Raw genomic sequence first — 15,122 nt, 5'->3', positions numbered from 1 at the left:
ACTGCCCCTGCATGTTCGTTGTTAGGATAAATATCCCTCTATTAGGAACAAGTGCCTTGAAAGCTGCATTGCTTTCTGGGGAGATCTCTCCTCAGAGCTTTTAAGAAAAGGTGGTGTACTTCACTGGCAGGTAGACTCTTTAAGAAGCCTGCCCCATCCATCAGGTACACAGTATGATGGACAGTTATTTTTAGCCATTGTGGTATGTGAATCTTTGTGTATGAAGAGTGCTTCCAAAAACTCCTCTCTGTGAAAAGGTTCATTTGCTTTTCCTGGCAGGCGCAGGCAGCCTGATATAACAGCAAGAGGGGTATTTTAAACAGTCTGCTTCCCTCAGACAGCTGCCATGGTGGGAATTGAACTGCAGCAGCACTGCACAGGGAGGGAGGAAGACCAGGTCACACAGCGGGCACGGGGATACGCCTGGGACACTGCAGCGACGCTTCATTCACATACTGTAAATACAGACAGACAGTCTCTAGCACACATACACGCGTTAATGCACAGGGGAAAACTATGGACAGCCATGCACACATAAGCTTTGTAGGGTTTGTTGTGGGCTGATATGATAGATATAAGATAACTTAAATATTTATGTGATTTACAGGTCACTACGTGCAAATTCTTTTTTTATTCATACATTGACATTCCAAAAGGCTGGAGACTAAAAGCATTCACTCCAGTGGTTTGGTACATCCACTGCACTGTGTTTTCCAGCTTCTTCTGTTTATGTCATTGCACCTAAATCCAGGTTAATACGCATCACCACAATCCATTAGAGGGAACCCCAGTCTCCTCCAGATTCTGGCCAGACATTCATCATCTGATTTCACTTGTTCCAAGGCCGAGCAGCAAGTCATCCATCATTGCCATGTGCTTGTTTCATTATCACCAATCTCTAATTTTCACCCTCAGAAAACATCTAGCGTCCTCTACAGCTGAGAGAGAAAGCGAAACCAGCAGCTCAGTGAATAGTGAATATTGAGCTCCCTTCCATCTTCATCTGTCAGAAAGGAGTAGTACTACGTTCCAGACCATGTTGAGGCGCTTGCCAAAAATCAGGAGAATGCACACTGTTGAACAGGTCATGTTACAGCAGGTAAGGCACTTGGCTTTGGCCTTGTCAGTACAGATCTCATTTAGGTGTGAATCAACAGTCAGTGTCATACAGGTGTTTCTTATCTTTACTGAATCTGATAGATTAATTATACCTTTAAATGAGAAATGTTATCAGAAATTTCACGATGGCACAATATGTTTGCAAGCAGGGTGGTGTGAGCTGAAACTAGTGAAGTTGATTAATCACTAAAACAGAGCCAAGTCCAATACGTTTCTCAAGGTCAAAATGAGAGGCAGGGGATGCATAACAGAAAATAATCTCTGCAATACATTCCCCACACATAACAAAACTGAAAATACGGTATTTAAGAATATGAAAGAAGCATGTGTCCCATTTTCTCACAGGTCAGACTTGGCCTACTCTCATCATTGCTATCTCCATCTGTGGAAAGTTCCCCAACCCCTTTTTCAACCCCCACCTGCACATCTCCCTCCTTCCTTTCTTCCCCCTCTCTCTCAAGAGTGGAAAGGCCCTGGTCTCTGAGAGACTCACCGGCAGGATGCTCTATACACAGAGTAATCACAACCAGAAGCCGCGGCGAGTGTGAAAGCGGCAGATAACATCAGGTCACCCAGCGTGCAGGAGTTCACACAGAGCCCAGTGGAGGGAGCACAGTGCTGCTCCAGCCTGGTCCAGCTCTACGCTACATCCCCATTCACTGACCACACCCACTGTGCTGCAGCAGCAGGGAGCAGCAGGGTGTAGGGTTAGAAACGTTAGTTGCAGATTGAAATGCATCCATATACAAAGAAAATGTTCAGGGATTTGGGGATAGAGATTTAGGTTAATTCTAAGATAAGAACACACACCCGGACACGCACATACGCACGCGCACACACACAGTGTCCAGTATAGTAGGTCTGATTCTGTATGCAGAACTCTGACAAATTCAAATAACTTAAACTTGTCCCCTCTGGTAATGCTCAACCCCACTTGTCGTCTGTCCCCCTAGGTGGTTGTAGGTTGAAAAGGGTTGGGAGGAACGAAGGCTGTGGAGAGCAGTGACCCTGCACTGTTCCCTGTCAGACTGCTGGATTTATGGCCCATCTTCTCACTGTGGAGGGGAACTGTTTGTTTAGACAACACAAATCCTTAAAATGTCCACTTCTGACACTTGCTCACTGATGTCAGAACTGTTATACCCATGTTATACAAAGAAGGGGATTTACTGTAAATTATTTTACTCCTCTCTGAAGTTCATCAGAATTATGTATTTGCCCTTTAACCTGTTGCCTGAGAAAAGATCGCAAGGAACCAGCAGAAAGTACCATACTAGCTTATACTGGGTACTAGATAGTTCTTGAGTTGACCCTAAAGCAAAAAAAAAAAAATCTGTGTGCTACTAATAGCGTTTTACTTGAATAATTGTGTGAATAAGACCACTAATCTATTAACATTAATCAAACTTTTAACACTGTGATAAAATCTAAAGTAAACACATAAATCTGGACTGAGAGCACATTTACTCCTAGCAATCCACCCAATAGGCTACCACAAGTACAAATACACACACGCTCCCTGGCACGCACGCACTCTCTCTAGAGATGTGATAGAGTTGTTCCTCGAAAGTTCAGCATTGGGTCAGTGTGGACATTACTCTCCTGGCCTCCCCCACACACCCAAACATAACCACACTCTCATTCCACTCCTTATGCCTCATCAACTTGACTGGAGGTAACTATAAATATCAAGATATCAGTGCTGTTGGAAAATGTTTCTTTGGGAGTGTTAAGTGAGGAATTGTGGGGTGGGGTTAGCTGGCCAGTTCCTGAACTTTTGATTTGAGTACATGTGGGAGGGTGTGTGAACAATATTCTGTGTTTCCCCGGTCTCGCGTGCCAGTTTGAATACGCAAATGAGGTCACCTTGAGGCTTCAGACTTTCCTGTTTGTTATTTAGTTTAATGTCTTTCAATTGGCTTCTAATTAGACAGATTGGAAGTAACCTCACCCAGCCCCGTGTTATGTGCGTTATCATCCTCAGTGCATTGCCTTCAATCACCCATCCACAAAATATTCTGCAGCAAGAGCATCTATTGCATGCTAAAATATCATCCGGCAAGCTTGCTGTTCAGAGTGAGGTGCAGCAATTCCAGGACCTCAAATCAATGGCGGGCGATAACCTAAAGCTCAAGCATACAATAATTATGGAAGCAGACCACAAGAGAATGATATCTAAGTAGCATAAGCACTTCAGCTTGCATTAGGATGTAGACTTATAAAATTGAAGTGCATCCAAGATATGTTGTGAGCGTGATATTAAGCTGACCTCATACTGTATAATCATATACACACACACACATTTTCATTGCAATTCAACACCTCATTTCAACAAACTTTTGTTGGAGATTGTTTATTTACTTCAACAGGGGATTTCTGTGCTGGCAAGCATACAGTGTCAGAGGAATATAAATCAAAACAATGATTACGGTTTCAACTCTTCAACCTGCTCCAACTACTTACTGAACCGGTGGTATGGGCCAACTGCCATAAGGCATAATTATAAGTGATGGGGGGAAAACATTATGCGGTTACTTCCGTCTTTGATGAGAGCTTCTGGGCAATATGGTTGATCTGGGCCTCTCCTGTCTGCGTCAATGGTGACACAATCACCTCACCGGGGGAAAAGGCCAAACGCGACCTGAGTTCAGGCAGTGACCGTTATAATTACTTTTCTTAAACACTATTGAGATATGAAACATTAAAATGTCCATGAACATTACAATGCACCCTGTTCCGGTGGGGTGGGGGGGGGGGGCAGATTATTACATGTGCAGTAGTTCCATGTGCCACTGTCATTCTCATAATGATATTATACATCACAATATAATTATGCAAGCTACTATTCACAATTGGTGTTACTTGCTGTAATATTAACAATTATAAGTCCTGAATCAACACAATGTAAACCAATTACCTGAGGGGGTATTGGAATACTGTACAAATCGTCACTGTCTCCAATATAGATAGATATTTATACATAATCTGTATTCACATTGTAACTAGCGTATGATCTGACCAGCAGAACACATGGAAATTATATTTATATGGAACCTGAAACAAACCATTTAAACTATAGGCTTCAGGGGCCTGATTTATAAACGTTGCGTACACACAAAATATGTCCAAAAACATGCATGTGCCTATTTTCACGCAAAAGTTGGCATTTATAAAAACTGAACTTGACGTGAGAATGTGCTATCCTCCCCGCACACTTTAGACCATGCATTCGCAGTTTCTAGTGGTTGAAGTCCTACATTGCAAGAAGGCAAAAGTATTATAGTAGTAAGTAGCCTTCTACAAATTGGGAATATATGATGACACTTATTCATAACAACAAAAAACAGGTAGGCCTAGCTAAATAAGATGCTATCATTTTCCATTAGTGAGAAAAGCAATGTATCTTCGCATTCTAAAATTATTCGAAATAGGTATATATTTTCTATTATTTATTTCATTTCCATTATATCATTTCAGAATAAATTCCTCACCTTTTCTGACTGATGTTTCATAGGCTACTTGCAAAATAGCCTATAGGATACAAGTTAAGATAAACTACAATTTGTCCCGTCGCTCACTTAATTGTACACACTTCACAGTAGTAAACAGATAAGCTATTTCAAGTAGCCTATTTTGCTCTATGCGATCTGAAGTTTGGTTTAACAGTAGAACAGACTGTTCACAGGCTGCGTCCAAGTAATGTAATGTGAAATGTCTAGTGTAGAAAATATTTAATTTATAAACATAATACATATCATAACCATTGCGAAATTAATTCCTCACCTTTTCTGGCCATGAGTTTATATTCCCGTAGTAGCCATACAACAAATTACCATGCGCATCTCACATTTAATAGGGATGATTAGTTAGAGCAAAAACTTGAAATTATAACAGCCTATGTATCCAATAGGGTGCGTGGTTTATAACATACAGTAGAATTTGACAGGTGAACAGACAGTTGATATTTTGCATTGAAGTGTGTAGGCTACCACTGTAAGTAGGCCCACTGTCTACATTTTTTCGAGTAGACAATGTTTCAGAATTCGGGGGCAGTGCAGCATATTTAGGTTCGGGAAAAAGTTAATGCAAAACATTATTGCATTTAGACGATCTGTTTACATGTCCACAAAAATGTGCAATTGTTTCTGTCTTTCAGAAAATGTCAGATACCACAAATGTCACTGCAAAATAAAACATTCTGCCAATCCCTCCAAAGACATTTGATCAAGGTCACCATTGCCATTTCCTTTAGATACTGTCTTGGCCTAATTCCAATACTTCTATACAGAAAATAAGGGCATTATTGTCACCATAAAAGGTGAATGATGGGCGTTTTTCAGGTGGAGTAAATGCTTGTTCACAGTTTCATGACAGGTCTGATTTATAATGGGAAACCTGCATATGAATTGCGTGTGCCAAGTTTATAAATCTCAATATTTTTGTGCTTGCAGTCTTTTCAGAAATGGCGCAGGCAGCTATTTAGTATGAAATGTACGCAATGATTATAAATTAGGCCCCCGATGACTAGTTGGCAAAGTAGAAACTGAAAACTTTGGCAGAAATTGTAGTTCTCTTCCATTTGATCACATGATTACTTGATATCACATTCGACTTGATAAATTCACTGTTGTATAAACTGCGAATTTAGAAGGCACTTCACATTTCACTATACAGTACAAAACATATAACACACACACAGAAACAAAATAACATTGTAAACATGTGTGCCGTTCCCTGTAAAATGGACCACCATCCATCACGGCATGTAGCTAGACCCGTCCTTGCTTCACCATGGAAACAGAGCATCGGGTCCCTCTCACTTGTGTGTGTGTGGACAGGCTTCGAGAGTCTCTCCTGTGGATTGCCTCTGACTGTTCTGTCGGATTGCCGCTGACTGTTCTCTCGTTCAAAGAGTAAGTCACTGATTCAGTTTATGCTTTGTTTTCGATTGGTCCTCTTCAAACAAGTGTGTCTGTATAATGGAACACAATCCAACCCCCCAAGATACAGAATGTTAAGCAGGTTATTTTTTTTTAAAGATCATTGTAAACATGCATTTGGATAGGGAGTAACTAGTCTCGCCTGACCATCCTTCTTAATCCTGTCTCGACTATTGGAAGTCTGGAGAACATCAATATTGGATTTTCCTTTGAATGGGAGAGCTGGCATTCAGCGCTTGAATTTGCCCTCAGAAGAGGCATTTCCTACCGTGTCAGACAGTTTTTGTAGCCTATCCAACATTAGTTTTGCATTATAGGCTTGCTAGCTTGTTTTAAAATCAGAATCACAAACTCTGTTTGGAGCTCCACCGATGCAAAATATGCGATTGGTTTGATAAGTGGCAAACCGTCACTAGTTATACTCCACCCCTTTTTATTTTCTTCCTGAGGAGAACTTCACCTGGCTTTCGAACTACGTGAGAAGCCCGACGTCCAAAGCTAGGGGGTAACTAACCCAATATAAAGGACAGAGTTATGATCCTACCTCTGTCTCTACAATGCGGTGGTAAGCAGGACTGCGGAGCTCATCCAGTGTCTCTGCCACAGGTTTGTTGAGTGTCTCAGGGAGAAGGAGACCCAGGCAGCCAGCAGAGATCCCACTGAGACAGAATACCATGAAGGGCATAGAGGTGTGTAAGTCTCTCTGAAACACATAGAAAACAAAACACAGCATAAGCTTGAGGGGCTCAAATGAATACCATACATTCTGACAGAAGGCAAAACAACTTCTGTTTATCACAATTTGAACACTTATAGAAAGACCAAAGTGGTCCTTGTACTTGATTACAATTGTGAAAACATAAAAAGACAATGATTTTTGTCCATCATCATATTAATGATATTCTGCTGACGTACCAAAGAGGGCACGAAAGGGGCCAGGATCCCTCCGACTCTGCAAGACATTGAGCAGACCCCAAGACCAGCGTTCCTGACATCAAGACAAAGCACATAACATTATTTAAACACCTCTCCAACATACCGTACAAAAACATATTGCACTGTGAGAACTTAAATTGAAATTGACGCTCATATCACACAAGCAAAAATGGGAGAACGGCGCCCTCTACTGTACTTTATAGAAGTAATTTAGTGGGATCTGGTTGCACTGCACTCACCTTATAACAGTGGGGTACAGTTCAGTAGTGTAGACGTACACTATGTTGAAAGCCGCACTGACCAACAGCTTTCCTAACAAAGCTAAAGAGGTAGCATTGAACAATGCCCCTAAATAATAAATAACAAATAGATTAAAAAAAGCAACATAATTAATCAAATCTATCTAATATACTGTAGATGGAATGCCCTTACCAGCATTTCCAGGGATAAACATGGTGCATAGACATGACAAGCCAGCTAAACCCAGAAAGCTGGCCATGGTTTTCCTTCTCCCAGCCCTAAAAAACAGGCACAAATTCCAACTGTTTAGCACAGGTGTGATGAGAATATATAGTCTTGTGAAACTATTACGATTCAATATTTGTTCTTTTTTTTTTACCATAAGACATTTATTCAGTGCACCACTGACACTTTAATTCATAGAATATCATCACAGGTGGTGAGAATCTTACCACTGCTTGTTTATGAAATAGATACAGAGAGGGTAGGCCGGGAGCTCCACCAGTCCATACATGGCAACACTGAAGTAGCGGTTCCCACTGTCCTCACTGGCATTCATGGTCAGCCCATAGTACACCAGGCTGCAGGAATACCTAGAGCACACCCACAGACAGTGTCACTCTAAGGTTGGTTATGTTTAAAGTCTTCAGTGTGAAAGGTCTTTAAAACAATGTATACTGAACCTACGCATAGTTGTGAGCTGTTGATACTGCCTGTGCACCATTAATGACATTGCAAAAAGCGAGTCCCTCTGGTTTCCCAGTGGTTCAGGTCATGGTGTGCTAACTCACCAGACATACATGAGCACCACAGTTCTCCTGCGGAGCACTGGGTGGGTGAACAGGTCGAGGAGGCCAGGGCCATTGTTGCCCTGGTTACCAGTCTTGACAGAGCCAGGACACATACGGAGCTTCACTTTGGCTGCAGCGTTGCCGTTCCCATTCCGCACGGCCATGTACCGCAAAACCTCCTCTGCCTTCTCCGTGTAACCACGGGAATACAGCCAGCGTGGAGACTCCGGGAGAGTCCTGCCTCAGCCAGAAAAACAGGAACAAGACAAAGACAAAACACAGGAGATGAAAAGGTCATCTTGCTATTTGTTCCATCAGCAAACTGCAGTCTCACATATGCGGTAAAATGTCTTGGGAAAGGTGTCAGTCGAGGTTCTAATGCAATTGCTTTCTTGGAATAATCATCCTAAAATTAACTTACACACAAAGAAGAAAAAACAGGACGCCAGGAGAATTAGCTGCTGTTGCCAGGTTACGCCAAGGTCTGATATAGTAGCCAAGGGCACCAAACAGGGCAATTCCCACAGCAAAGGTCATATTAGTCAAGGTCCCTGAAAAACAAACACCAGAGACAACATTTAAATAGTTTGGTAAAAACTGTTTCCAATAGTCTCAGACCACTGTCTTATGTCACTGGGGGAGGGGGTTTCTCCGACTGACTCTTCTTGACTACAATTTACCCTTTGTCCAATCCTAGTCCCACCCTCCTTAGTTACTGTAGCTGTGTCTGGTAAACATTTGTCAGTGTCATGATGATTATTTGTACCTGTCATGGCCCAGTAGGACTTGCCCACATACTCCTGGGTGAGCACAAAACAGACGAGGGACATGCCCCCATTCATCAGACCCACCAGCAAGCGCGACAAAGCAAACACCTCATAGCTGGGAGCAAAGGCTGTGGCATAGCCAAACAACACCTCAAAGAACAGAGCTGAGAGAGAGAGAGAGAGAGAGAGAGAGAGAGAGAGAGAGAGAGAGAGAGAGAGAAACAGAGCAAAAAAAGTGAATGATGAGGCCTAACCATAGCTTTCTGAGATTTTTACCAGTGACTATTAGCTGGGCTGAAAAGTAGCCCGCAAGGTAGCAGGTCAGAACAACGACCTTTCCTAATGGCTGCTATATCATATCAGCCTGTCAAATATTTTATAGGATATGGATTAAGATCATTATATGAAAAGTAGTGAATCTCATTCTCGTCACCTGTTAGGAAGACTGGTTTCCTTCCAATCTTGTCAGAGAGGGGTCCAAAAAAAACATTTCCAACCAAGACCCCAGCGAAGAACAAAGAGCCTGCCAAGCTGACCTTGTAAGCCTGTTGCTTTAGAAGGAACCACTAAGAGAAAAGGAAGGAAAGAAACTGGAAGACGGCATTCATATATTTTCCATTGTCTAGATTATTTTAAAATGTGTTAAATTCCATACACAGGTGTGAATGACGCTACATTGTCAAGCACGGCACTTTTTTGCTCCTATTGAATCATGAACAGTGACCTCTCACCTCCGTCACGATGGAGTTGACGTCCTCTGTAAATGTAATGTGTTTGATGAGCTCCTCATGGTTGGCGTGGTCACCTTGTTCAATGTCGTATTCTGGTATAGCTCCAACGAGCACAATGAGCATGGACTGGCATGCCATATACACCTGGAAAACAAAACCAAGCTGAGTGCCAAGCAAGTGGTCCTCTGTAGCTCAGCTGGTAGAGCACGGCGCTTGTAACGCCAAGGTAGTGGGTTCGATCCCCGGGACCACCCATACACAAAAATGTATGCACGCATGACTGTAAGTCGCTTTGGATAAAAGCGTCTGCTAAATGGCTTATTATTATTATTATATTATTAAGTAATATAGGCCTATATACCCAAGGGATCTATCCATCACTGGTATTTAATTAGCTGACTCCTTTCACACAATCTGCAATTCAACAGCCTGACCTGCTCAAATCCTCTGAAATGCCTGAGATTGGCATGGTAGAGCTTGGGAGGTCGGAGGTACCAGAACGCATAAAAAAAAATAACTTTATAATAAAGCATTGAATGCCTATCAATTCATTTGCATAGTGGCATAGGGCAGTAAAGTAGAGGAACTTACAGAAGTTGCACACATGGGAAACATTTTTTGTGGCCTAAGGTCCGGGATTTTTTTTGCCCATTTATAGACGCATTTCATGCAATTCTACATCATTTTACATGACTGAAGACTTTGACATAATCTTTTTTTAATGCCGCGTTCAAAAAAAACTGGGAACACGGAGCTGGGAAATCTCCGACTTAAGTGCGTTTAAGTCAACTGGGTAATAGGGAAAATTTGTTTTGAACGGTCATCCAACTCGGAATTCCAAGTGTGGAACTCTGGCCTCTTCTAGACCTCCGACCTGAAGATAGATCACTGACGTCATGATTCGACCTCGTTTTCTTCTCCCGAGTTCCCAGTTGTCGTGAAAGCACCATAATACCGCACGAACGATCGAAATGACAAGCTACTTTGACACTGAAACTGAGATCAATGAAAACGACCTTGTCTTGAATCCATCAATAGCCTAGGCCTTGGTGTGTGGAGACATATTTATTGTACGCTACAATATGAGGAAATTATATTACTAAAAATGCTTTCCAGTTTCACTGACTCACCCAATGATGTGCAGCTCACTCGCTGGTGATGGCATATTAGTGATCGCGTTTATTATAATTTCTACATTGCAAAAAGTGACAATTATGTTTAATGCCACGAGAGGTAACGGATCCGGCCAGTCACTTAGCAGACGCTCTTATCCAGAGCGACTTACAGGAGCAATTAATGTTAAGTGCCTTGCTCAAGGGCACAGAGACAGATTTTTCACCTAGTCGGGTCGGGGATTCGAACCAGCAACCTTTCGGTTATTGGCCCAACGGTCTTAACCGCTAGGTTACCGGTTGTGAAGGAAGTTAATGTGTGTTTATACAAGTCATTCCGCCCTCAAATCATGTCAATGCGGAGCTATATGAACCCCCACATTGATACAATATTTGAGAGGCGCACGGCGATGCCGTACGGTGCTCAATTTGGCCTGCGTGCCTCCAGAGGCTTCGCAATTGCGTCACACCACCCAGCGACCACATTTTCTGATCAAGCATAAATTGGCTCTTAGATCTTGGGTTATAGGATAAGACCGTTGTCATATGGCATTTATAAGTTATATTCTTCAAGAACTGAGTATAATTAATTGAAATGGCCATTGAACAGCAGGAAATATTGCAGACTGTGGCTTTAATGCGTATGCAAATGACGGGAGAGATAGCTAGCTAAGATTCAGCAAGCTACTTAAAAGCGTCTGTGATTTCATTATCCAGTTAACTAACTAGTTTAGCTATGGCTGGATAACAATAGCAGCGACAGACTACTAGCTGGCTTGCCCCACACTAAGTTTGACGACATACTGTAATGCATTCAGAAAATTGTTCTAGAAAATATAGCAATGTATTAGATTGCTAGCTAATACAGCTAGCTTAGCTAGCTAGATGTGGGTGGCATACGTTTCCACCAAAGCAAGGAACGTTAATAAAACAAACCTGTAGCAACACAAGAACCAACACCATCTGCTTCTGATATGATCCGAATTCTCCGACTAATTGAAATGCCTCTTCTAAATCCATTCCAAGAGGAAACAATATTCAAGCACATCACACCAATTTGACGGACTGCGCAAACATCATTTCGCAAACGTGGATTACTATCACATGTTATCATATAGGAAAGTGGATTGGTCAAGGAGACTACTCAGGAAACGGCGCATGCGCAGCAGTAACTAATTGGGCGAATTCGTTTTGAACGAATCGGGCAGATGGAATGGTATGACTTTGTGGCTGTGTTAAGCACTTGAGGTATGGTTGTGATTATTTTTGTATAAGCATTTTCGTTTTTAATTTCATTTAATTAATAACGTTTTTGTTTGACAAAATCATTGTCACGTGGTTAATCATAAAAATCTAAAAGGTAAAATTCATCTAAGGCAAGAGCACCAGCCTCTGCCATATGGACACATTGAAACACTGTGATCTATTGGAGGCCCACCTGTTTTGAGCCCCACCTGTTTAGCTGTTTGTTTTTTGCATGTTATTTTGACATTAATACGTGTCACATATCACTTTGTAAACAATGTACAAAAACAATATAAAAACAACTAATTGAGTTAATAAAGCCGCATACAAACTTGGTTTCTTTTTTTGCTTCCTTGAGTAAGGCAGCTCCAAAATGCTGGTGTTTCAGCCTAGCTCAGTGCTTTCTGTGGTGGTGGGGCAACCAGCGGAAAATACTGAGCGAAGGGGTTGGTAATGTTCTCTAGTTGCGCCGTGATTGGCTCAGTGTTCTGTCACTCATGGGGACACTACATCACCGCAAAATCTAAAGGTAGAACTAGAAAATTCAAGCCCCTTGGGTGCTGCCATATAGTTACATTAGAAGTGCCCATCCAAGAAGGCTCAAGGTCATTGGCCACAGATAAAATTATGTCAAATCACGTTATATCTACAGTAGCTTTGATTGGACTGATCATGTCAACATCATACTTTCAAAATCTTAGCTAGCAAGCTAGCAGGCATCATCATGAATCAAGTTGACAATCTACTGGAAAATCCTTTTCAATCCTTGTCATATGAAGAGAAATAAAGAAGAGACATTATAGATCAAACGTATCGGTGATCATCGGCCATTTGACATAAACATTACACAACAAGTTGGAAATCGCAAATTCAACAATGAGTGGTTTGGAAGGAATCAGTGGCTACCTGCAAGCATTGCAAAGCAATCACTAGCCTGCTATTCAGTGGAGTGGGTGTGTGGTCCCAAGTCTGGGTTTAAGGGTCTATTTTCCAAGCTTAAAAGGATAAATATTCAACATTGGCCATGCTGTCAATCCAGCATGACTTCTGCCGCGCTCAAAACACCTGGAAAGTCAGAACTGGGAAATCTGACTTCAGTGAGTTCAAGACAACTGGGAACTCTGAAAAGAAATTAGCTCAGACTGGGAAAATACGTTTTGAACGGTCATCCAACTCGGAATTGCAAGTCGGGAACTCGGCCCTCTTTCTAGAGCTCCGACCTGAAGATCACTGACGTCATCATGATTCGACCTCGTTTTTTTCTGAGTTCACAGTTTTCTTGAAAGCACCATAAATCCAGAGAATGCCAGACTTTGATGACAAAGTTTGATGACAAAATTTGCCCACGAAGGACCGCCGCGCCACCCTCCTGTTCAAGTGAGCACAGCACAACAAGGTGAGTCCAAAAATGTATTGTATGCTGCTGCATAAATGATGTAATATGCCAGGGAGATATGTATACTGTCTGTAGCTAAGAAAGTAATACTAAGTGTATGTTGTGTAGTAAGCTGTTAGTAGCCCATGTGCCACACCCTAATAATTTGGTCACTTTTCCCCTGATAATTTCACCTACTGTTCTAACTTGGTAGTGCACATGTAGCCTATAGCCTGTTTTAGAGAAATGTAATCATCGAATATTGTAAGAGCTTTCATTGTCTGCTTATAGGCCCCCTTTATTTATCCTACGGTACTGACTTGGTGTTCAAGTACAGGGAGAATACTGTAAGAACGGCCCATGTTCTGAATTATGTCGCAGTACATTTCAAAAGTGCTGAACAAATAGTTAAATTGACTACGTCCGTCCTAGCTCGCTCATTAATGTCTTAATCGAAATTATGGATTGCCTCTTATCCGCTCGTTGTCCCCTAATGCCATAGTTTGTATATCTCAATTGTCAGTAGAATCTACATTTGTTTAAGCAAGTCAGCCATATCAGCTATGTTTTTTTAAAAGGCTGAATGAACTGTTTCGCTGCCAGACGAGGCTCCGCTGATAGCCATTTGTAGCAGTGGTAAGGTGTTGGGACTGCTGTTGGGACTGTGCTGTAGGAACAGTTTTACGTAGGCCCTAACAGTTTGTGGGCACCGTTTGTCACCATTATAGCACAATTCATGTCTTGTTTAGTGTTGTGTAGTGGCTTTGCTGGCATGTATCACATTTTTTATTTTTTTAGTTTGCCCCACCAAGATTTACACGCTATAATCGGCACTGGAAACCAGGCACATAATAATTTCTCACATGGAGCACTCTAAACTATTATTATTGTTATATATATGTTTTACTCGTAATGGTTATGTAATAAACCAAAACCAAAAGTGTAGCAGGTTGTGAATTCCACAAACAACGTTTACAGTCTGAGAATGAGAATGGTAAATTACTGTAATTAATACATGCATTAACAGAAATTAATGTAACCAAATAACGGGGGATTAACAGTACATTTACTAGGCCTACTAATGACATACAGTACCAGTCAAAAGTTTGGACACACCTACTCATTCAAGTAAAAAAAAATATATATATTTTCTACATTGTAGAATAATAATGAAGACATCAAAACTATGAAACAACACATATGGAATCATATGGTTTGGGATGAGTAACCAAAGATGAGTAACCAAAGAAGTGTTAAACAAGTCAAAATACACTTTAGATTTTAGATTCTTCAAAGTAGCCACCCTTTGCCTTGATGACAGCTTTGCACACTCTTGGCATTCTCTCAACCAGCTTCATGAGGTAGTCACCTGGAATGCATTTCAATTAACAGGTGTGCCTTGTTAAAAGTTAATTTGTGGAATTTCTTTCCTTCTTAATGCGTTTGAGCCAATCAGGTGTGTTGTGACAAGGTAGGGGTGGTATACAGAAGATAGCCCTATTTGGTAAAACACCAAGTCCATATTATGGCAAGAACAGCTCAAATAAGCAAAGAGAAACGACATTCCATCATTACTTGAAGACATGAAGGTCAGTCAATGCGGAACATTTCAAGAACTTTGAAAGTTTCTTCAAGTGCAGTTGCAAAAACCATCAAGCGCTATGATGAAACTGGCTCTCATGAGGACCGCCACAGGAAAGGAAGACCCATAGTTTCCTCTGCTGCAGAGGATAAGTTCATTAGTTACCAGCCTCAGAAATTGCAGCCCAAATAAATGCTTCACAGAGTTCAAGTAACAGACACATCTCAACATCAACTGTTCAGAGGAGACCGCGTGAATCAGGCCTTCATGGTCGAATTGCTGCA

General features: G+C 41.6%; 1 protein-coding gene across 1 annotated transcript; it reads right to left on the bottom strand.

Moving 5' to 3' along the window:
* Positions 1–3,427: 3,427 nt before the first annotated feature.
* slc22a15 (solute carrier family 22 member 15) lies at positions 3,428–11,730 on the bottom strand. The gene is made up of 12 exons (XM_041883114.2): positions 11,573–11,730; positions 9,525–9,668; positions 9,227–9,359; positions 8,793–8,957; positions 8,448–8,577; positions 8,027–8,263; positions 7,688–7,828; positions 7,428–7,513; positions 7,235–7,343; positions 6,975–7,047; positions 6,604–6,762; positions 3,428–6,091 (listed from the first exon to the last, which is right to left on the bottom strand). The coding sequence occupies exons 1-12, from the start codon at positions 11,654–11,656 to the stop codon at positions 6,038–6,040; spliced, it is 1,515 nt and encodes a 504-aa protein (XP_041739048.1). The 5' UTR covers positions 11,657–11,730; the 3' UTR covers positions 3,428–6,037.
* Positions 11,731–15,122: the final 3,392 nt, after the last annotated feature.

Source organism: Coregonus clupeaformis, chromosome 1 (assembly GCF_020615455.1).
Source record: "Coregonus clupeaformis isolate EN_2021a chromosome 1, ASM2061545v1, whole genome shotgun sequence".
NCBI lineage: Eukaryota > Metazoa > Chordata > Actinopteri > Salmoniformes > Salmonidae > Coregonus > Coregonus clupeaformis.
This window is presented reverse-complemented; position numbering and strand designations above follow the sequence as displayed.

Excerpts from the sequence above, each read along its gene's own strand:
- slc22a15 (XM_041883114.2), bottom strand. The coding sequence starts at position 11,656 with ATGGATTTAGAAGAGGCATTTCAATTAGTCGGAGAATTCGGATCATAT. Across the intron at positions 9,360-9,524 it reads TCAACTCCATCGTGACGGAG|TGGTTCCTTCTAAAGCAACA; the intron begins GTGAGAGGTCAC and ends CTTTTCTCTTAG. Across the intron at positions 8,578-8,792 it reads GTCCTACTGGGCCATGACAG|GGACCTTGACTAATATGACC; the intron begins GTACAAATAATC and ends TTTGTTTTTCAG.